Source organism: the organism of the source record quoted next, unplaced genomic scaffold (assembly GCF_019419815.1).
Source record: "Pyrus x bretschneideri cultivar Hongxiangsu unplaced genomic scaffold, Pyrus_bretschneideri_v1 Contig26, whole genome shotgun sequence".
NCBI lineage: Eukaryota > Viridiplantae > Streptophyta > Magnoliopsida > Rosales > Rosaceae > Pyrus > Pyrus x bretschneideri.
This window is the reverse complement of record NW_025999568.1, coordinates 5701652-5725189: the sequence shown is the minus strand read 5'-3', so window position 1 is coordinate 5725189 and position 23538 is coordinate 5701652. Positions and strand designations below refer to the sequence as shown.

The following is a 23538-nucleotide window of genomic DNA, read 5'->3' as shown; positions in this document are numbered from 1 at the left end:
AGAGAAACTTTGGAAATTTATTTGCAAGGATTTTATTTGAAACCCCGAAGTATGATGTACTCCAAAGCACTTTAGAATTTTTGTTGTTTGCAAAGGAAGGAAAGAACAAATTGGGGTCCCTCCAAAGAAAGGTCTATTGTGTCAGCTTAATAGCTTTGGTTGCAACTTGCTAAATGGTTCATCTTCAATTGGTGCTCCATTTTTGTTAAATTGTGTTTTAGATAATTCATTTTTTAATAAATGTTTTTTAGTCAAAATTGTCTTGAAATTTGCATAACTCATCATTTTGGTCTTTGAAATTTGAAATTAATAGAAGTGGTTCCTAAGTTTGTCCACCATCAATCATTTTGGTCATTCCATGAAAAATTATATTAAATAAATATCAAAATGACAAAAATATCCTCAATTTAATTAACAATGGGTGATTTGACAAAAATTGAAGGTATTTTTGTCATGTTAGCCTTATTTAATGGAGATTTTCAAAATAATTGATGGTGGACAAACTCAGGGATTACTTCTATTGATTTCAAATCTCAGGGTCCAAAGTAAGGAGTTATACAAATCTCAGAAATCATTTTAACTAAAAAGCCTTCAATAAATAAAAGTTGTCCTAAAATATAACTGGATTTTATGTAACTTCTGATACATGAAATTCTCAAATGCAGATTTGTTGGTTCTGACTTAATTATCTCTCTTAAGTATGCAGATTGTTTTGTTTTGTGCGTATATTCTTACCTAGTTGGTTGGATAGAAGAAAAATGTTTATCACTATTTTGAGCAACACCAATGGCAATGGCAATTTATTTAATAAGCTTTGGGGACAGTTGCCCACCAGTGCCGCGTGGGTGACTCGAAGCCATTGATGCAATCAGAGTCTCAGACTCACAATTATTTTTAATGGCCAACTTGCTTCTATGGCTCCGAATCACCTATGCATACGTAGATGCAAGCAACTTTCCTAAGCATTTTCATTTATTTATAGCACTCCACTTGTATTATGAGACATGAAGTACTAGCTTGTATACCGGGTATTTGAATTTTTTTTATTTTTTATCCCATGATGGCAAAGGAGACAGATTGTCAGTCCTCCTGTTACCGTGCCCTTCCTATCCCCTTCTATTTGTGCGGTCACGGTTAAACCACGTTAACATTTTATAATTATATTACTTTTTGTCTTATTATCTCTATTAAAAAAATCAATATAAAATGTTAACGTGACTTAACCGTGACTGCATAAATAGGAAAGGATGGGAAGGGCACGGTAACAGGAGGGCAGACAATCTGCCTCCGATGGCAAAAGACTTAAAAGTGGTCTTGATATTTGCCCATCCAAGAAAGAAAAAGGTGTTAAATCGACCAAGAATCATATTAAATGTATGAATGGGGCACAAGTGAAGTTGGTGGTTTAGGAAAAGGGGTTAGGTATAATGACAAATTAGGGAAAGATGCCGAGAGGTACAAGGAAAGCCTACACCGAGGCCAACAAGCAACAAAGCAACAAAACAAAGCAATGAAGGAGATAAGGAGAAAGACACTAGAACCGGGTTCAAGTGTCACCCCCACGCCTACCACCAAAGATCAAGGGGAACAAGGTAAGCCATCTTTATTGAGGACATGAACCAACGAAGATGGAGGTCTACTAACCCAAGTGATATTGCACACCTGCGTACTACTTCGCAACGCCAAAATATCCACCGCCATATTGGCTGATCTTGGAACCCAAGACCAACGACAGTCCTGAAAGGACTCCCCTAACCTTTTAACAATCGTTAAGGTAAGCATCAAAGAAGTTGCTACTACTTTGATGAGATTTTACTTTACCATTTAATAGTATGAATAACTTGGAAAGAAAAACCACTGATATAGTGCAAACCCTATCAAAGAGGAGTACACCTCTAAGTGCATTAGAATCAACAGAAATCTTGACCTAACCTAATGTTCCACCATCCATCGTCACACGGACGATAGGGCGAACAAAAGAAGCTTCATTTCCGTAGCAGATCTCGTCCTAAATGACGGTATAAGAATGCTCCAACACACAGAAGGATATCATAGTAATAGCGCGTACCAAGAGGCAGACCGCCCCTTCTCTATATGTACTGATATACAAGTCTCGTCTGCCCTTGTAATATTTCATAAGCCCCTAGAATAGAGTGTGCTTCTAACTAGCTAGTTCTTAAACATGGATCAAACCTGATTGCATCCTCTAGCATTTGATCTTGAGTTGATTCACCGATGCATGCAAGATGATAATTTGCGTGTAATTTGTAAACGTGCTACCTTTCTACAATGTTTTCTGTACACAGATTTTCTGCTATATACACAGTATCTATTTTGCACACTGTTACAGAGAAATCTCAAACTGTTTCAGGTATCAGGAGGCAGACATACCGTGGTGCCAACATTTTCCTTTCTTGTGTCAGATGTGATTACAGGAACAACGCTTGAGCTAACCATCGCCGACATAGGGATTTTTCTATGAAGCCTGCATAAGCTAGTGAAACAAAGCCTTGATAACAAAGACAGCAATCGTTATTAGCACTGCCACTGTACATATCAAAGCCTGCAAAAAGCACAACATTTCTGATCAATGAAAGATGATAAAGTCCACAAATCCTCCATCACAACTAACTGAAATTATGTACAAACACAAATCTATACTTTATTCAATATTTTCCTAAAGTTAACAACTACAACATGGTTACTACCCAAAAAAGAAGAAAATGTTTGGTTCCTAACGCATGCTTCTCATAGAATGTGGCGCTATTAAATGGAGGATTCTCATAAGATCTCCCAATGTGTCCTAGTGTTCCGACTAGAAAGTGGTAAGTGGTGGAGGACGTGAATAACCAAAAGAGCTGCTTTATCACACTGAAATCAAAACTAACCAAAACATTGTAACAGAAGCTTTTAATTAGCAAGAAATAACAGAGGTTCAAGAATGCAAGGTATGATAACTGAAATCCATACACAACTAAATCAGAATTAACCATTTTACCTGCACCCGTTTCTATTTGTAGCGTTATTTTTACTCATTACAACCCATTCCCAAAACAAAATCAGAATTAACCCATTTTATCCGCACCCGTTTCTAAAGTTTTTACCTGTTAAAATTTATGAAATAGTTGAGAGAAGAAGAAAATAAATAGGGTTAGAGAGGAGAATGGAATTAAATTTCTTATATAAATAAGGCTAAAATGATCACTGAGCTGTTTAATTTTTTAGCATAAAACTTACTGCTACTGCCGATGCTTCAAGTCCAATTCGTTCCCTTGGGTCTTTCTGATAATGCTTCGCAAAGTAAAGAAATGCAGCATAGTACCACATCACTGGAAATACAAATCCAAGCAGAAGGCTGATAGAAAAAAGTGCATCCATTAGTGTATGTGTAGGGGTGGGAGGTGGACTGTAGAGGGAGAGAGAATAGCCAAGAATACTCACGAAAACCATCCAATTCCACAGCCAAAGCAAGGAAGGCGTTTGTCAAACATTCCCAATTTCGGGTCCTCTTGATCACCGATGGGAGCATAGTCACCATTTCTATGGTTCACTACATCTGTTGAGATCCCTGTGCTCACCCAACCACTTTCGTAAGGTAATCCAATAACATATTATCATAAAATTTAACAAAAAGGAGCCAATTAATAAATTAAACGCACAGCTTGTATAAGCTTAACCACCAATGATAAAAGTGGGAAAATGACTTCTGCATTGGCATAACAGATTTCAAATGTGCCCCAGATGTTAAGGCCTTTTACTAGTCCTTCAGAAATCAATTTTACTCAGTGGCATGTGATGTGTAAAGCAGACTTGTCAGTTACAAAGGACTAACAATAGGTATGGAGGTCTCACTAGACTAAACATGTGCCGGATCATTGATTTAATAAAGATCTAGCCTTTGCCAACTGATGTTGAACCTCAAAGACTAATCATTAAGTACCATCCCACATGCGCATGAAAAACGAAGAGCAAGTACTAATTCCTATCATAAAACCATAAGAAATTACAGTAACAATAATAAATGAGGTTGGTCATTGCATGTGCAAACATAATTTTTTGGCATATAATGCAGCATTGTGCAACCCCGCATTTTCCTGCTACAGACATTCATAGGCTCCCATTTTATATGGAAAAATAATTAAAAATACAATGCAGAAGAAATTGCATACTCTGATCCATGTGCCTGAAAGACAGTCACCTTCAGTTCTGCTCTCTGTCTTGAAAGTAACTGTATTTTTATATAAGAAAATAAGCTGTTATGCGAAAAATTTATTCTGTTAAACAACTGACGATAGGTTAAACCTTGACGAATGAAGATGTGCAAGTAAGAAAAATAAAATCAAAAACCATTTTCCTGTGCACAGCATTGGTTAAGTAATTAAGTTAATAAGATATAAACTGCATGAGACACTCAAATGAATATGAAAAGGGAACAAAACCTAATATGCCAGCGAATGGATAGTCCCACAAAAAGAATATAGTTATTTAAAAGGTCAAGACTTGAAAGACTTATTCGCCAGACCACCATATGATTGCACTAGTTTGATAATTCACCTCATGTGAAACATATCATTTCATTACTAGATAATCTTAACTACTCAAGAGTGGCCACAATACTCGATACGGAAACCATAGACATCTATCAATTATGCAGTATTTTCTCCTAAGAGTGTTACCGGTTCCAGTTCATACCGAAACCTGAAAACACTATAAAAAATTCACCAGGAAGGAAAATGCCCTCCGTATGAAAGACACGCATAAATGGCCTTCCCAGATTCTCAGTAGTGCATTCTAAAAGGATAATATCAAGAACAATCACCCTGGATGCCTAACTAACTAGATAATAGTGACAGAAGGGAAATTATCATCCTGCACATATTTTGCATCATTTGATTTCAAGGCCTACTAGCCATATTGCAGTGGTGGAGTAAATTCATCGCCATCTTCGACTTAACAAAGAATTTGTAAATTTCCATCATATTGCCACTCTAATATGAACCCGGTCACATTTGACCAACCAGCATTCATGCAACCCTACATTCTTAATGACATTTGCATTTCCCAGAGGTAAAAGACGTTTCGGACAAACAGAACCCTAGTAATAATATGGTAGATGCTTACAAATAGACTTTTTCATGCAAACTCTTCTACTTTTGTTTGAATCTACATGCAATATGCCAAAATGAAATTCAAAAGCCAGTTGAATTTAATCGTGTCTTCTCCAGAAGTGCCAGAGAAATGGTGATTTAAGATGGAAACTAGCAAACCTCGTGAAAGATGTTGTCGTTTTCCTTCGTTTAATTTGCTCCAAGTAAAAGACATGAAAATATCAATCAAAAGGTAGGGGGAATTGTTGTTGTATAAAACAACCCAAGCAAAGATAATAACTTTCGAATCAATCCAAGTATATTAGCAAGGCGTATGTACTCAATAGAAGGAAACTAATTGAAAGCAAACCCGCAGTTCTTCTAACTTTATTCTTTGGCCTAAACATAATTTGTGGGCAACCACCCCACAAAATCCTTCCTTAATCAAAATTTGGCCTAAACATAATTTGAATGGCATTGCAAATCCCAATATATGATAACCAAAATAACAGGTAGCAACTTTGGTGAGGCGTTTTATGAAAATTAAGACCAAAATCAATCAAGAATTCCAAAACCCAACAAAACCCATGTTAGAGCAGAGGATTTTAAGGTGGAATAATTACTCTAAACACATAAATTTTTGCCAAGACTATCAAAAAACTGAAACAATCCAACCATAAAGTGATAGAAATCAACCCAACTCGAAAACTCCAATTCTCACCAAGAAAAAAGAGCCAAAGAAATACAGTGGATTTTAGAGAGAGAGAGAGAGAAAGTGAGGAAATCTTTACCTCTGAAGAAACAGTAACGGAGAGCTGAAATCAGCAGAAAGCAGCTTCCGTGGAGAATAAATGGGTTTTGCAAAAGCAGCGGCTGATGAAATGGATAAATGGGTTTTTTTTTCTTACAAGAATTTGCCTTAATTGCTCTCTCTCTCTCTCTCTCTCTCTCTCTCTTTTCAAAGGTGAGGACGTTTCTCCATTAACGAAGAAATCAACAGGAAGATAGAGAAAGAAAGCCTCACATCAACTCCCTGTTTCTTTACGTTTTTACAATTTTTTAAGCAAAGAAAATAAAAGATAAGGAATTTTATTATTTGATTTAGAGGAAATTGCATTGGTCTCAACTTTAATTTAATTGGAACAAATGTCTTTCAATTAAAATTTTTTCACTTTGATATTTTAACTTATCAAAACATGTATCTATCATTTTTTTCGTCAACTTCATTAGACTTTTGTCAGAATGAGTCACGTACCACACACGTGAGATTGAATCAAGAGGTAAGAATGAAAATCGAAATGAGAAAAATTGTAGCAATGGTCCCTCAATTTTAACCTAATTAGAGACATTCTCCATCAACTTTGATCTAATTAGAGCAATGATTTCTCAACTTTAATTCAATTGTAGCAATGGTCATTCCAACATAAGTCTTTTTGACGGAATTCTGATGAAGTTGACGAAAATAACCATAATTTTAACCCTATTTTCTATATCAATTTGGAAAATATTAAATAAATTGAGTTAAAGTTAAATGATCATTTCTACAATTTTCTCTTCGATTTATCAGAGGTGAGCTGGTGAACAGCATGTCGAGTTATTATCGGTATAGTATCATATTAACGGAAAAGAAATGAAGGATAGCATAGTTGATATGGCCGAGTTGGTCTAAGGCGCCAGATTAAGGTTCTGGTCCGAAAGGGCGTGGGTTCAAATCCCACTGTCAACAAATTTATTTTTATTTATTCATGTTTTCTCGTTTACAAATTTATTTTTATTTATTCATGTTTTCTCGTTTACTTTTGTCAAATCAACAAATAATTCTTTACTTTATATTGACCCTAAAGTTTGTAATCATTACGGTAATCTAATTTCTTAGGTTTAGAATTATCATTTCATATTGGCTTTGAACTTTACCACTTTACCAAGAAAATTAGATAAATTATATAAAATTATTTCAATTATTGGGTCGGTCACAGTTTTATACCTCGACGAATTTTTTTACAATTTTATAACTTCCGTCAGTTTTCTGTCATTTCTTTCGTTAAATATAACTTCCGTCAGTTTTCTGTCATTTCTTCCGTTAAATAGTGATGTGACTTGAGAATGAACCTACTTCGTATTAAAAAATTAATAAAATATTAAAAAACTAAAAAAAGAATTTTTTTTTTTTTTTTGCATGGAACCCACCCCCCCACCCTTTCTTCCCCGCCCCCCTCTTCCCCAAACCCAAAACTAACCAGATCCCACCCATCCTGTCTTTTCTGAGCCAATCACTACCGCCATTCTCCATTTGACCTCCCCCGCTGCTTCTCCAGCTTTGCTGACCACCTTCAACTGCCACTCACGCACCTCACCCGCACCACGCCATCGCTCGACTCCCTCCCTCCTTCCTCATATCGTTCGACGATCTGAAATCGTTGTCGTCCCAACTATCCTACCCCTCCATTATTCCCATAACCAGCTCCCTTGCCGCTTCCATCGTCGCCACCTTGGGCCAAATGCGGCTTCTTTTTCCTAAACCCTAGGGCCTCCTTCACGACGGATGGGTCCCTCATTAGGAACGCCATAGCTGGCGAGGAAAGCGTTGAGCTGCTCATTGCTGGAGCACTCTAAGCACATGAAGACGTCGTACGAAACCAAAGCCCATTACGAGTTCTTTTGGGAGCAATCCATGTAGGTCTTGTTCCCCGGTTGCAATTACAGGTCCTGGAGCTGTTGAGATGCTGCCATTTTTTTCTCTAAGTCTGATCCGAGTCCGATCTGAATCGGATTGTACACAAAATCGAATCAAAATTTGGAAAATTTAAAATCAAAAATCAAAAAAAAAAAAAAGAAGAGAAATTAATTGGGGAATGAATTGAGATAGGAAGGTGGGAGCAATGAATTGTGCAGGCAGTAACGCACTATTGGGACTCGGATGTGCTGGCAAAGGTGAGCTGCAGGTTGGGGGAGGCGATGGTGGGGTTGAATTTGATGGATGAGAAGGTGGAGAAGTTTGCGAATCAGTCTGAGTGATGGAGTTAAGGGACTGTTTGGGTGGATTGGGACTATTTGGATGGTTGTAGGCGTGGAAATGGAGGAAGAGAGGGTGGCGGTGGAGTGGTGGGTTTAAGGGACTATTTGGATGGGTTGTAGGCGTGGAAATGGAGGAAGAAAGGGCGGCGGTGGAGTGGTGAAGGATGGGAGCGGAGAAGAAGGAGTGGGTGGTATCTAGGTTTGGGTTTGGGGAAGACGGAAGGAGGAAGAAAGGGCGAGGGGATAAGCGGTGGGTACCCTATGCAAAAAAAAAAAAATTTAAATCATTTTTTTTTAAATATTTTTTTAATTTTTAATAGAGTGTGGGCCCGTCTCAAGCCACGTCACTGTTAATAGAAAAATTGACAAATAATTGACAGAAGGTATGAAATTGTAAAAAATTCGTAGATAAGGTATGACATTGAAATTTTTTAAAGATGAGGTATGAAACTGTGACTGACCCAATAGTTGAGGTAGTTTTATGTAATTTACCCAAGAATATTTATACAAGCTATTATTGTTTATGAATCTTTGTGAGGATCCTAGAGATTTTTAAATTATGTCTGTTTATCATATATTGTGGGCCAGTTTTTGTTAAGTACTATTTATATTTAATTTTAAATAAAAGTATTTAAAATGATTTCTGACCACATAATGTACGATGAACAGACACAATTTGAAGATTTTCGAAATCTTCGCAAAGAGGATTCAGAAAGGATCCTCGTTCATTGTCTAAAGCTTTCTATGTATATTTTATCTCGTACAGTTTTATAAAGAATAAGTGCAAGATGATAGTTTTGTGTATGTTTGCTTTTGCTAAATTGGATGAGCCATCAATGCAGGTTGCGCCTCTGATAATCTCTTACCTTGTTGTCCAAGACGTGTTAATAATAAAAATACTATTATATTTTCTTTTGCATCACAATATTAAGTAAACATGTCAGTTAACTCCAAACTCCTTTTCTCCCCCGTAAGCCAACTAAATGAACCATTATATTACCATAAAATGATATGATGTAAACAATAATTTATCCTTATATAATGACGTGTCATTATTTCACCATACAAACGTTATAATTAAAAATGTTCATTCTTTTTATCATCATTGTCTAAAAGTCAACTCTAAAAATTTGAATAAATTGCATATTTTCCCTCAAGTTTTGGTACATTTACAACATCATACATCTTTAAATATTTCAATACCATATATTTAGTTATTATTTCATTTCAATGTCATACAATTGTTAGAAAATTTGTTAAGTTAGTCTTTAAGTGATAACATGGTAACAATGGTTCCACATTTGTGTTGACGTGTTTGCTAACTTGTGCCATACATCTGTTTCAAATTCTATTAGTTTCTTCGTTATCTACCTATTTGAACGTCACGAGCCCCACAATGAGAGAGAGAGAGAGGTGCAATGACGATGGGGAAGGGGGTGCCTGCGGGCCTGTAGGTGATGAAGATATAGTTTTAGATTTTTTTTATTTACGTAGTATTTCAATCTGCAAGCCAGAAAATTAAACAAATTTCGGAATTCGTTGAAATTTTTGCAGGTGGGTGAGAACTTCAAACAGATGATATCTCAAATATAGCAATAACCCGTCACCGGCCATCTGAAAATCAAATTTGACAAACCACCGCACTCCGCCATGGTGAACAAGGGTAGGTGTGAGATTTGACTAAAGTCGTGGCTCGCTCTGCTTTTTCTCTTAACGGATTTGTCCATTCTTTCATCATATTTACCATTTGAGGGAGAAGACAAGTCTATTGAGAGAAGGAGGAGGGTGAGCTGCGAGTTTGGTGAAATCTCATACTTAGCCTGGCTTGCCATGGCGAATTGCGGTGGTTTGTCAGATCTGATTTTCAAATGGCCGGTTGGTACAACGATGGGTTATTGCTAGATCTGACATTGCATCTGTGTGAAGGAGTCCAACTATTAAGCGAGATATTATTTGGTTTGTAATTTTGTTTAAGGAGCATTTTTGTTCACTGTCTTATACTCTGGCGTATGCTTATCATACATCAAAATCCAATAAGCTATCACGTGTCATTTCATTTAATCTTAGTTAATTTTTTTTCAAAATTGAAAAAAGTAACATTTAATGTAAAAATTAACTAGAGTTGGGTAAAATAACACATGACAAATAATTAGGTGTATTGTAAACATACACCATAGTTATAGTGGTGAGCAAAAATGCTGTGTATAGTTTAAGTAGATGGTTTTTGTAACATCATATGTTAATATATTGGCTTTTCTAATATCATATGTTAATATATGAAATATGAGTTTGTTCCGTGAACTAAAATTGAGGAAGTAACTAATTACTCAAAAAAATTACCCAAACCCTCTCTTATAAACCCGTAAAACTGTCCAACCCACGACTTGCCCTCCCCCCAACTCTTCCGTCTCAGAACAGTGTCCAAGTCTGCATTTAACCTCAGCCACCCAGCAGCCACCTCCAAAACTAACGGAGCTCCCCCTATCTGAACCGATGGAATCCGACGCAGAAGACACCAAGTCTCAATTGACCCAAAACCAAGACCCATCGACACCAAAGCACAAACACAAGAAGAGGAAGACGAAGAAAACCGCCGTCCCAACCATTCCAACATTCCAAGCCGCCGTCCAAGTTTTCCCGGAACACCCAGAAAAAACCCCACCTATAGTGGCCCATTTCTCATCTGGGTTCGATCCCACCAAGAACCCAGACCCTAATTCGACCAAAATCGGACTCTTTCGGAACGCCAACCGAACCAAACGAGTGGAGCTTGTGGTGCACCCGGATGGGACCAATGTCGATTTTGTTGGAACTAGCTATACTGGTGCGGCCACCAGTGACCAGTACTGCAATTATGCACTTGGTGTTCTAGATAAGGCCACCCAGACTTTGAAGATTACGCCCATTGTTTCTAACAAGGTAATTGCTTTGGGACTGTTCGTTTTTGTGGGGTTTATTTCCGGCGGCTAGTCAATTTTAATAGTTTGTTTCGTCCTTGTTTTCGTTTCATTTGTTTGATTTGGGTGATGTGTTGGTGTATTGATGTATTGCTTTAAAAGCATTGGCAGGAAGTTTACATTTGTATTGTGTTTGTTTCTCCGGTGTTGCTTTTGTTTTTGCTGTGGGTTGGATTTGGTGAAGTAAGTTGCTGACTTTATTATTGTTTTGAGTAGAACATGCATGCTTATTGGATTTTATACTGGATGCTCTTTTAAATTTAAACTGTGGTTATCAAAATTGAAAAGAGTTGATTTGAAATCTCGGGTACAGTTCATACTTGTTATATATGTTTATATGAAATCTCATATTTACTCTCTGGTCCAATGGAATAAGGTGAGCGCATGTGCGTATATTTATCATTGCTTCTGCTTTCCAAGGAATGCTGATAAGCTTACTTGGGATGTGAATTTTCAGATATTTAGATTAGAACCAAAAGTTAGAGGGTATAACTACTCTGATAAGGAACCTGCAAGTTCAGCAATGGGAGAACTTACTGCACAAGAGAAGGCAGAGAAGCAGATGCAGCTACATAATCTATATGGAACAAAGAAGTCTATTAGGGAGGTAAGACCCTATTCGTTATTCGTTTATTTATTTATTTTTGAGCTTTTATGTAAGGCATCATCACTAACATTTTCTGCAGTCATATGTCTTGTCTGAGCGTCTGTTAAAATTTGAAATTTAGGCAGGTAAAAGGGAAGTGTGGGGTGTGGGGTGTGCGGTGTGTGTGTTTGTGGATGTGTGGTGGAATCCTTGAATATAGTAAGAAAACATTAGAACTTGTCCTTGAATCTTGTAAGAATACATTAGAATTTGTGCACATGTATATAACTAACATGTAAGTCGCTTAATGATTCTAATAGTTCATCAAATTCATTTCGGCTTTATTCTTCAAAAAAGTTGTTTTCAAAAGTTAATGCATTATGCGGTAACCAATCTGCTTGTTTTGAAAAAAATATAGAACAACAATAAAAAAGCCTTGTCTCACTAAGTGGGGTCGGCTGTATGGATCCTAGAACGCTACTGTACTCGGTTTTGTGCCAAGTCTTTAGCTCCAAGTACTCCATGACTTTTCTTAAAATCTCTTTCCAAATCTTCCTAGGTATTCTTCTATTCCTTTCCTTTTCCCTTGAACCTCTATCTTACAATTGCATTTTCTAATCAGTGCATGTGTAGGTCTTCATTTCACATTTCCAAACCACCTTAACCGATTTTTTATCATCTTATCTTCAATTGCGGCCACTCCTACTTTACCTCAGGTCCTCGTTCTTAATCCTGTTCTTTCTCGTGAGATTTAGTGGCATACGACGGTCGCACAACACACCCAATGCACTCTTCCACTTCATCCATCCAACTTATATTCTATGGTTGAGATCTTTCAATCTATAAAAATCATGTGCACATCCTTTTGCATATCTCTATATCGTTCCATCGTTGCCTCCATAGTCGAGCACCCTGGCATGGACAAAGATCCATTTCTCTTGTCTAGTTTCTGCTCAAGTACTCTCTCCCAAAGCTTCATTGTATGACTCATTAACTCATTACTGCTATAAATCAATTAACATGAACTATTTAAATAACTACTGTTTGAGAAAACATATGAAATATTAGAATAACTACGGTTTTTGCTGCGTATGTATGAGCAATGTTTTTATTTGTGTTAAGTTCCCACATTACTGAGTGTTTTCACTGCTTTGTGATTTTTTTTATATTTCAATAAGGGATAGCTTCCTTGCGATGTTAAAGGCCACTAGCCAGTATTGAGGTTTATATATAAAAGATCAAGGGTTGAAGAGGAATGAAAAAGAATTCTATATAATGACTAGAAACAACCATTGGGTGGCTATAATGTCGGCGAGGGTGTGCCTCTCTCATTCATTTAATTCATTCCTTTTATCAAAAGTAGAAAATGTTGATGCTTAAGTTCAGCAAAGGACATGGTATAGGTAGTAGCTTGGGCTATGTATGGTTTGAGATACTTGCAAGTTGCAAGTTGCAACTGAGACTGTCTGGGAATTTCCAACACTATTATCAAGTTGAATATAGTATCTTTTTCAAAAGCATAGCATGTTAATTGAATTTTCTATGATATTGCAGAGTAAGAAAATGCAGTCCTTGAAGCAAGCAGATGGTCCTGATTCTCTAAACGATTTGGATGCCAAAATGAAACAGATTGTGGTAAACAAGGAGGCTCTTGAAAGCGCTGAAACCCAAAGCTCTCGCCATATCCCACCATTTAATGAATCTGCCACCACTCCACAGGAGGCTTATCCACTAGACAAGATCATCATCACAGGAGAGTGGGATGATGTCCAAGATATTTATAATAAACTGCAAGGTGGAAATGATGTTAAATGGGATGCTTACCCAAATTTTGTGCTCAATAGAATCCAGAAATTGAAGGATATTCGGGTAAGAATGCAAAAATTATGTTGGTCCTTCTTTTCTCACTTCATTTTATGGTGAGAAAACGGAATAATAATCTTCATTGACGCGTTTTCTATGCTTGTAGGTTGAGGAGGAGAAGTTTAAGCTTGCTTGCATATGCACATACATTACACATCTTATAAAGTTCAAAGATCAGTATACCATGGATGGTGTTTCCTCCGCGAAGGGCCACAGAATCCCAAGCAATCTACGCAACAAGTTCCTTAACATGTTTGATCCGGCGGCAGGTTCAAGAAGGCAAACCCTATCAAGAGAGAAGACGAATCTCCTCATTAGTTATGTCTTGGTGCTCACTCTTCATGTGGACGAGTTCCAGACAGAGTTGACAGATATAGCAAAGGATCTGAGAATGGGTGAAGCAAATGTGAAGGACCATTACGAGAACTTGGGTTGCAAGTTAACTAAAAAAAAGGGAAAACCAGTCGCGACCCTTCCTGTCCCTCTAAAATTTCCACAAGAGCAGCGGAGGCGGAAGAAGGGCAAGAGATGATTTTCTTCGTTGTATCTGTGTTCTTTCGTTTCTACTGCACACTTTGATTTCACTGTGCTTGTCTGGCAGCAATTTTACAAAGTTTGGCCTTTTGTTTTTATGGCAAGACATTAATTATTGAATCCTATTGCAGTGTGCTCCTTTAGGCGTGATGTTAAATGGAGCAATGGTCTTGAACTAAATCTCAAATTATCAGAGTATTATCCAGAGTTTTATTACAACGTGGAGCAATGGTTTTTTTGTTTCCATCCATTATCATGTGCATCAATGGTCTTTTTGGTTGTGTCCATTTCTTGTCACTTTGAACCCTTTATTTTGTATCCAATTTCTGACGGTTGTACTCAAAAGTAAAAGACCATTACTCATGAGTAATGGTCTTGAACTAAAATCTCAAATTATTTGTGAGTCCTGAATGTATTAGAATGTGCAGCATAGTGTTTTAGGTTTCCATCCAAAGTACAATAATGGTCTTTTTGGTTTCCGTCCATTTCTTGTCACTTTAAAACCTTTATTTTGTATCCAATTTGTGACGGTTGTACTCAAAGGGAACTCCATGTTGTGACAAATTCATAAACTAATAATAGTGGTATTTTTTTTTTTTTTTACTTGTAAGTGAGATGTCTTAGGTTTGATTTTTGGTTAAGGTGAATTTGAATCACATTATTGCTAGCTCATTGTGAGACTTAGCTCACTCTCCCACCTCTTTATTGGAGATAATATCATTTGTTAAAAAAAAAAAAATTCAAAAACTATTAAACTTTTATTTCAAAGACCAGAGCTCTAATGACCAAATTCTAGGGACTAATGCATATTGTCTTTGATGTAACCAGGAGTCAAATGATTGGATTGGCATAGACTAGTAAGACAACTCACTTCATTGTGGATTCATAACTCATTCAGGTTAGTCCTGTCTGTCTCACTCAAGTCCATTTTAATTGATCACTGCTTATCTCAGGTAGCCCACCAAATGGAGCCTAAGTGACGAGGGAGAGTTAATAATTTAAAATTAAGATAGGTCCATGGAGACAATCTATCTCTTACGAAGATCGATGGAAATGTATAGAGATGCGAAAAAAGGATTTGCACATGGTCTTTATAGATTTGGAAAAAGCGTATGATAGGGTCCCAAGAGACATTCATTGAATGATTTTAGAAAAGAGAAGAGTACGAGTAGCATATATCTAAGCTATAAAGGATATGTATGATAGAGTAAGAATTGCCGTAAGAACGCATGAAGGACAAGCCGAAAGCTTCCCCATAATTGTAGGGTTACATCAAGGCTCATCTTTAAGTCCTTACCTTTTTGCATTGGTAATGGATGAGTTAACGAGACGTATTTAAGATGATATTCTTTGGTGTATGCTTTTCACAGACGATATAGTGTTGATATATGAAACTTAGGAAGGAGTAAATGCGAAATTTAACCTTTGGAGAGAAGTGTTGGAATCTAAAGGTCTTCGCCTAAGTCGATCAAAGACAAAGTATATGGAGTGCAAGTTCAGTGTGAACGGAGATACTCAAATGAGTTAGGCGTAAGGATTGGAGATTAGGAAGTACCAAAGAGTGACCGCTTTCGTTACCTAGGATCTATCTTGCAAAAGAACAAAGAGTTGGATGGAAACCTCAATTATAGAATATAAGCTGGATAGATGAAGTGGAAGAGTGCATCAGGCGTGTTATATGACCATTGTATGCCACTAAAGCTTAAGGGAAATTTTTATGGGACATCAATAAGGACAACAATACTTTATGGCATGGAATGTTGGGCGGTGAAGCATCAGCACTTACATAAAATGGATGTAGCGAAGATGAGAATGCTTTGTTGGATGTGTGGACACACGAGAAAGGAATGAGGATATCTGAGGTAAAGCAGGAGTAGCCGAAATTGAAGAAAAGATGAGAGAAAATCGATTACAGTGGTTTAGACTTGTAAAACGAAGGCCTACTGTCACTCCAATTAGAAGATACGATTACGGGACAGGGTTCAGGGCCGAAAGGGGTAGAGAAGACCTAGGAAGACTTTAAAAGAGACTCTAAGAAAAGACTTAGAGTACTTGGATCTAACAGAAGATATGGCACAGAATCGAGCGCAATGACGTTCTAGAATTCATACAGCCGATCCCACGTTGTGGGAAAAAAACTTTGTTATTGTTGTTGTATAGATCCATAATTTGTTATAACAAAAAAATATAGGTCCAAAATTGGATTACCCTAAAAGAAAGGGCAGAGGCCACAGAACAGAGAAATCCGAAACCGTACACAAAATACAAACGAGTTACGAGTGGCTCTCCATCTAAAGCCGAAGTAACCTCATTTTCATACAATCGGTATCTAGAACTCCGGCACAAACAAGAAAAAACACATGGCATTGCATTACAGTTTCTACAGTACATAGTAAACACAGATTTTTATGCTTGTAGACACATTGAGCCGACGAGAAAATGAACGAACCACGCTCTTTAAATACTTTTCAGATAGTAAGGAGACAGCCAAAACCATCCGATGCAGGTGAATAGTTCCCCTCCAAATTTTAGGATTTGCTCTTGAACTTCCTTTGAGCTTTCAAGTCCACCACAACCACAGAGATGTTGTCCTTGCTTCCCTTCTGGAGGGCAAGGGTTGAAAGGTAGGCAGCAGCTACCCCAGCTGCAGGATCAACTCCTGTTCCCCTTTCCGCAAGAGGTGTAGCCCCGTTCTTTTTGTGCCATAGCAGAATGCGTTTTCGAGCCACTTCACAAGCTTCCTCATTCGTCATAACATCCCATAGACCATCACTAGCTAAAATAAGGCATTCGTCATCTCTAGCTCGAGGGACAACCATGACTTCTGGTTCTGGAATTATCCACGGTTTCAAATATCTATCCCCTGTAGATCGATAAGAAGAGGAAAACGATGTTAAGCTCCTTATTGAGTTTAACATATAGATGGGAAATGCTAATAAAAAACTGTAATCCATTTGTTCTGACAAGACTAGACAAGCAACTGAATGTTCATACATACTGCGAACACTCATGGTAAATTGTTACATTATTTTAAGAGTCACTTGTTTCCAAGGATGGGGGCGCAAGGAAAAAGTGGTCAAACTGCTTTGTCATGCTCTCATAGCCAAACACTCGAACTGCTCGCTAAATGCGCATTAAAAGCTCTTGAGCTAGTGGGAGGAAATGTTCATGGTTAGTCGTATGGGCAGGTTGCCCCTCACTGCTGCGTTCTGTTAGCAGACAACTAACACAAGCCTCCTCAACAAATCTCATAACAGAAGTAATTAAAAGAGTGGAAACGTGAAAGAACTTTATATTTTATCTTTTCGAGTGGACAAATATGAGAAAAGTCAACAGTATCAAGGTAAGTATAGACGTACCAATGGACCTTGACATTGCAAGAACTCCAAAAACACGGTGCCCATTCCACTGTATTACCTTGCCACCAGATGCCTCAATCCTTTCATATTCGTCTTCTCTGTTTGGCTGGGAACGATAATGAAAATGAAAATGTATAAAAATAATAGGAGATTGGTTTCTACAAAGAGAGAAAGTTTCAGTACTAAACATGTAATTGTGTACACCATAAACACATGCTTACTTTATGATCGACTGATAATGGTATCGCTCGTTTGCCACGACATAGAACTGCTCTTGAATCACCACAATTTGCAACTATAATATGGGATGACGAAACTAATGCAACCACAGCTGTAGACCCAACAGTTTCCGGGGCAATAGGACTCAAAACTAACTTCAGAAGCATCTGCATTGCTTTCAATGATGCCTCTGCTTACTTTTCCTCCAATCTCATCATCAACCCTTTGAAAACAATTAGTGAATGCTTTCTCCCAATGCAACTGCTGAGTTTCTTCCGTAATCCCATCACCAGAGTCGTCCTTAATGACTCCAAGCTCTTCGGCCAAAGCCAAATGGAGCCGCTCACTACAAAAGTTAGCAACCTGCATGAGGAGACAGAGCTCAAATCATTTTCCACCGAGGAAACAAGCCATATTCTTGTACTCTGTTGAGGATATGCAAGAAAACATTCATGAACTAATCTGAACACTGGAAAAAGATCAAACAAATAGACGTAAAGAATCATGTGGTGCCACCACAATGCTATTTAATTTAGCTTACAGTTACAGTTTGTTAATTACCAATATTTCAGCACAATAACAATGTGAAATTGTTCAATGGTACAATATAAAATCAGAATAAAATATTTCCTAAAACAGCTACGTTGCATCAGAATATACCTTAACTTGAATGAATTAAATAAATATACAGAGAAGGCATGTACCTGAGGGCCGCCGTGGCCATCATAAATGCCAAAAAAGTGACTGGTTAGGTGGCTCAAACTTTGGCTCATTCCATTATACACTTGATTACCGACAAGCATTTTGATTGGAATATTGATACAACAAGGAACAGCAGCAAATGCATCTTCCATTTCTGGTCGTCTTCCACAAATTGATACAGAACCCCAGAGGGGAATACAATTGAGCTCAAAAACACTCCGGTTGCCTGCTTTACCGACAATCTTCTCACTATTTGCATGGATAAGTACCATAGAGGTTGATAATTCAGATTTATCTGATAACTCAGAAGCAGGGCTTACTGCTGCAACAACCCCAGAAGCCATTTTCCCAACAGCCGATTCTACAAAGACAATAGCTTTTGCAACAATCTTCCCTTCACTAATTTTTCCAATCTCCACATCATCTGGCAAGCTTATCGCAGACCCCATCTCTAACTTCAGCAATTCCTCACTAACAATTCCATTAGTATCATATCTAGAGGCTAAGATTTGCACTTCCTCACTTTCTTGAACCATGACATTATTAGCAACAGAAGTGTTTCCACCATCATCGTCTCGTGATGGCACGGAACCACACTAACTTTGCTTTCAATATCATCGGAACTTCCTTTACTGCAAGCGACTGACTCTAAAGGAACCACCTTAGAGGAATCTGAAGACAAGTTTCCCGAGTCTGTTACAAGCTTTAGCCATGTGAACTCCACATTGGCTCCAATTCCGGCACTATCACATATAGCATTACCTAAACTAAGAGTCACTGCAACTGCTGGAGACATGTCTTCCATCAATCTCCTTATCTTTGTAACATTTGACATTTACCTTCAATCAACCGGGGTAAATTTCTAGCAACGATCCGGAGGTAAGTTCTTAATTCGGTCAATATCCCCACTTCCGCAAATTATACTACTGATCCACCCACCAATTCTCTCAAATGAGCAGAATACAATGGGGTAATCAGATCTCGTGGGAAACAATGGATCTATAACCTCTCCAAGTGACTAAAACTTTATGATTTAACTGGTGAATCGAGTTCTTATATAGGGTTCTTAGCTCACCAAACTCTTCCTTCTGGCACAAAATCAGCCACATAAAACCAAAACCCTATCCTAACCACCAACCTTTAGATATACACATAAGCACATGAAAACCACTGCAATCTCACCTTTTTCTATAAATCCAACAAGAGAAAGCAAAAGGGTTCATGAGAAACAACCTAGGAAAAAGAAAACTAACACAACAAGATCACATGAAAACCAGACAAAGGTGAAACCTTTTTTTACACGTAACTTGGGCATTCCTGGATCTCAGACAGCTCAGCCTTATCTAAAATTTTTGAGGTTGTCTGCTTTACATTTCTTCTTCTCCTCCTCCTCCTCCTTCTTCCAGGACACACAGGCAACCCCAAATCATCAAGAACCATCACAACAGATTCTACAGAGACAAAACATTATCTGGGTTTGCTAATAATACATGATCTTAATCGGTTCCTAACCAAAATTAACAAAAAATCGAAAAAAAAAAAATACTGGGTTCTTACCAGCTGAAGCTGATGAGGCTTCAAATAATTCAGAGAAAGATGGTCAGTGACTGAGGATTGAAGAACCGTGTTCTTTCCCTCAGCTAAATTTGTTCTTTCTCTCTGGTTCTTGGGGCATCGGAGGGCTGACTCGGAGAGATCCAATTCCGTTGTGGAAAATGCTTTTTGCTTTTTACCAACGCACTCCAAATGGTGACACGTATAATGTTACATCAAACAGGGAGATGACGATTGCTGAGAGGTGAGGACACTGCTGACGCGATGACAACTGCCCACATCGGACTTTTCGTTCTCTGCTTCGGTGAACGACACGTGTCCGTGGACATGAAAACGACAGTTTGATTAGGGGAATTCAGATCCCCTCGCGATCTTGCAATCTGAATCCAACGGATCGAAATGCCCGGACTGTTCGTAAGAGGGAAGGAGATATTTAGATTCTTAATTTGTGCGAAGTGAGGCAATGGTGACACTAGGATTTAAATGAGCGTTTCAAATTTCTTGATTTGGCTCTGAATTGTGAGATTCTGATGGGGCCAATAATGTCTGTCTACCTCAATCATTCATGTTACATTTGGTCGGAAGATTTTTTCCAGCACTCAATATTCAAGTGACACTAAATATTTTGATATATAAAAAATAACACATTTTTTCGTGCCCTTCTACTTAATTTTTTATGTTTGAATTTTTTCTTCACTTGGTTGTTGTTTGTAGCTAAATAAAATTTGCTGCAAGGTTAAAGCCATCTCTAATTTTGAAATTAACTACTATTAGAAAGAAAAAAAAAATGATAGCAACTTTGTCATTTAAACTTTGTTTTGCTATTTTTTTTCAATTATTTTTTAAATTTAGAAATGTTTTTCAATGATCATTTTTTTTGTATTTTTGTATTTATATAAAAGAAGAACAACCGATGGCAAATCATGGTCAGTGACAAATCCATAATTTTAAACTCGGAGGGTCCCATTAATAAGGGTTAAAAAATTTATAGACAAAAACAATATTGAAAAGTTAAATATAATACATTTTATTCAAAAATCATAGCAAAACAACATTACAAGCTATAAAATCCTAATTTAAGCGTCCACGACGAGGTTTCATAGTCTGAAAATGTTCCATGACAGCTTTATTACCAATACATGAAAAAACATCTTTCTCCATGTAAACAACTAAGCTGTCACTCAACCATTGATCTCCCATTTTATTGTGAAGTTGACCCTTAATAATATTTATAGCAGAAAATGCCCTTTTCATTGAAGCGACTCCAACCAGGTAAAACCAAAGCCAACTAAAGGTGAAAATATACATATGCAAATGTTTGATGCAACCCTTTCTCCACCATTTTCTTAGCAAGATCTCTCAAGATTATTAAAATCAATGTCACATTCATTTTGTCTTGAGCTCGAACAACCTGAACAAATAGATAGTGCTATTGGCTTTGGCTTGAAAAATCTCTCCATATTTCTTATTTCTAAACTACACATTTAACAAAAAAAACACAAAACATATACCAATTAACCATATCAATAATAGACTAAAAAATCTCCATCAATACCTATTATAATTTATTTGAGATTAGATTAGAATACCAAAAAACTTACTTGAATTTTGAACAAATAGTGGTGGCTTGGAGATTTGAAACAAGTGGAGGTATGATATTGGAGTAATAAAAATTATAATATGGGATTGGGTGGGATTTAGAATTTTAGGGTTTTGAAATCTAGGGGGTTGGGGATTGGAATTTGGGTGAATATGTTAAAGCTGGACGTTGGGGGAAGCAGATGAGTGGGAAATGATGGAATTGTGGGGACGGATGTGGGTTGGGGTTTGAAACAATGTGGACAAATGACAGCATTTTGTCCATTGTTTAATTTATTTATTTTATATTTTTTTTATAAAAAAATTGAAACAATTAGCCAAAACACTATCGTTTTCGGCCAATTGTTAAAAAGGGTTCTATTTTCGTTCTTCTTCGAGAAGAAGACGCCACTGTAACTTGCAACCTGCAAATTTCTAGTAGCTGTTTAGGGTCGCCGAGGGGTTCTGGGACCTTCCCAGGTTCCTCTGTAGATTTACTACTGGTCACGGTTATCCATCTCTTTCGAGCTCGGAAAAGCTATAAGAAATGTTTTTTGATGATCCGAGTGGTCACTTTTTTAGGTCACAATTTAAATATAAAAAAAAAAATTCCAAACATAATCTGTTAACGGTTCGATTAATGTTGCCCTAAATTTAATTTTTAACTAAATAATATGGTTCATCTATTTATTAGATAATCGAAGATCGATTAATGACTAAACGATTTTGGATTGATGATTAAACAATTTTGGATTTTGTCATCCTTAATGACTTTTTATTTTATTTTTTAAATAGATGGTTTAGATCATTGTGCAAACAAATAGGTTGTTAGCATTTCCATTAGAAAAAATGCAAAATCGAAAATATGCGATCGAGATTTGAGATATGAATATGTTAAACCCCAAAAATTATTATCGAAGAAGACAAATGTTTGGAAAAATATGTTGTGTTTATTTATCGAAAAGGTTTTCATATGAAGGTAGTGGGCGTCATTACGAGTCATTACAACTTGTAGAATGTTTCAGATTATTTTTCAAAACTCAAAGAATTTTTAGGATTTGGATCATCTCCTGAGCCCAAGGAGAGGATTCTTCTGACCAAGACACATGAGCCGTTGGATAAATCCAGCGGCTACAAACAAGAGGATTCCTTAAAAGTTATAATAATTATAGTCGTTGGATAAAAATCCAACAACCAACATATTTTGGTAAGAAGAATCCTCTTCTTGGGCTCAGGAGAGGATCCAAATCCGAAATTTTAGGTTAATTTTCGTACGGAGTGACAGCCAAGGTGGGGTTGACTTACCACGTGACAGCAGGTGGGACAACCAGCGAGTAGGTGTTAATGCCTTAATGGTAGTGTCATTCTACCATGTCAACACATGCAGTAGTATAAATGGGATCAAAGAAAAGGAGAAGGAGAGAAATTAGAATTTTTTTATTGCTTGACACATGGCAAGCTGCCATTGGACCTTAAATCAAAGGGAATTGAAACGGGGGGACGGCATGGAGGATCCAGGCGAGGATTTAGAGATCTTTTAATTATGTTCATATATAGTGCAGTTAGTTTTCGTCAGATACTGTTTGGACATTAAAAGACATTTGTATGGAAGATATGAGTTGTACCACTTATGAATTTTGATGAATTGTATCTTGGCTTGAAAGTTGGATTTAATTTTTTGGAAAAACAGGTCTTTATACTGAAGGTGGATTGTCTGCCCTCCCATTTCCATACTCTCCCCATGCTCTCCTATGATGTGTGGTCACGGTTAAGCCACGTCAACATTTTATATTAATTTTTTATAGAAATAGTAAAACAAAAAGTAATGGGAATGTAAAATGTTGACGTGACTTAACCGTGACTATACAAATAGGAAGGTATGGGGAGAGTATGGAAATGGAAGGGTAGACAATCCATCTCCCTTTATACCAGTGACCTAAATGGAAAAAAAAAAAAAAAAGTTTCTGTTCATGGGTCATTTTGTAATTATCAGAAAGTTAAGGGACCAAAGTGTAAATGCACAAAAGTTCAGGGGTATTTTGTAAACTCGGAAACTGTTTAGGACAAGAGTATAGGTACCAATT

The 23538-nt window shown here is 37.2% G+C and overlaps 3 protein-coding genes and 1 non-coding gene across 6 annotated transcripts; 2 read left to right on the top strand and 2 right to left on the bottom strand.

Moving 5' to 3' along the window:
• Positions 1-2027: 2027 nt before the first annotated feature.
• LOC103961542 (60S ribosomal protein L18a-like protein) lies at positions 2028-6138 on the bottom strand. Of its 3 annotated transcripts, none has more exons than XM_048587262.1 (5): positions 5879-6138; positions 4170-4253; positions 3442-3568; positions 3238-3355; positions 2028-2563 (listed from the first exon to the last, which is right to left on the bottom strand). In XM_048587262.1, the coding sequence occupies exons 2-5, from the start codon at positions 4177-4179 to the stop codon at positions 2495-2497; spliced, it is 324 nt and encodes a 107-aa protein (XP_048443219.1). In that variant the 5' UTR covers positions 4180-4253; positions 5879-6138; the 3' UTR covers positions 2028-2494. The 3 variants fall into 3 exon arrangements, with proteins under 3 accessions (XP_048443219.1, XP_048443218.1, XP_048443220.1); XM_048587261.1 differs by having other exon boundaries at positions 4170-4228; positions 5879-6137; XM_048587263.1 differs by lacking the exon at positions 5879-6138 and adding an exon at positions 5268-5806 and having other exon boundaries at positions 4170-4228.
• A 594-nt stretch (positions 6139-6732) lies between these two features.
• On the top strand, positions 6733-6813 carry TRNAL-AAG. The gene has a single exon. It is a non-coding gene; the product is annotated as a tRNA-Leu (tRNA).
• A 3633-nt stretch (positions 6814-10446) lies between these two features.
• Positions 10447-14185, top strand: LOC103932775 (DNA-directed RNA polymerase I subunit RPA49). The gene is made up of 4 exons (XM_009342418.3): positions 10447-11021; positions 11517-11666; positions 13200-13514; positions 13615-14185. The coding sequence occupies exons 1-4, from the start codon at positions 10596-10598 to the stop codon at positions 14038-14040; spliced, it is 1317 nt and encodes a 438-aa protein (XP_009340693.2). The 5' UTR covers positions 10447-10595; the 3' UTR covers positions 14041-14185.
• Positions 14186-16228: 2043 nt separating this feature from the next.
• On the bottom strand, positions 16229-20061 carry LOC103961544 (protein phosphatase 2C 16-like). Its single transcript, XM_009374112.3, is given in 6 exon segments — positions 16229-16905; positions 17402-17507; positions 17623-17763; positions 17765-17983; positions 18325-18908; positions 18911-20061. Coding segments are annotated over 6 exon segments (1632 nt in total). The 5' UTR covers positions 19158-20061; the 3' UTR covers positions 16229-16570.
• Positions 20062-23538: the final 3477 nt, after the last annotated feature.

Excerpts from the sequence above, each read along its gene's own strand:
- LOC103932775 (XM_009342418.3), top strand. The coding sequence starts at position 10,596 with ATGGAATCCGACGCAGAAGACACCAAGTCTCAATTGACCCAAAACCAA. Across the intron at positions 11,022-11,516 it reads CGCCCATTGTTTCTAACAAG|ATATTTAGATTAGAACCAAA; the intron begins GTAATTGCTTTG and ends GTGAATTTTCAG. Across the intron at positions 13,515-13,614 it reads AGAAATTGAAGGATATTCGG|GTTGAGGAGGAGAAGTTTAA; the intron begins GTAAGAATGCAA and ends CTATGCTTGTAG.
- LOC103961542 (XM_048587262.1), bottom strand. Across the intron at positions 3,356-3,441 it reads TGTGGAATTGGATGGTTTTC|CCTTCTGCTTGGATTTGTAT; the intron begins GTGAGTATTCTT and ends TTTTTCTATCAG. Across the intron at positions 2,564-3,237 it reads TTGAAGCATCGGCAGTAGCA|GCTTTGATATGTACAGTGGC; the intron begins GTAAGTTTTATG and ends TGCTTTTTGCAG.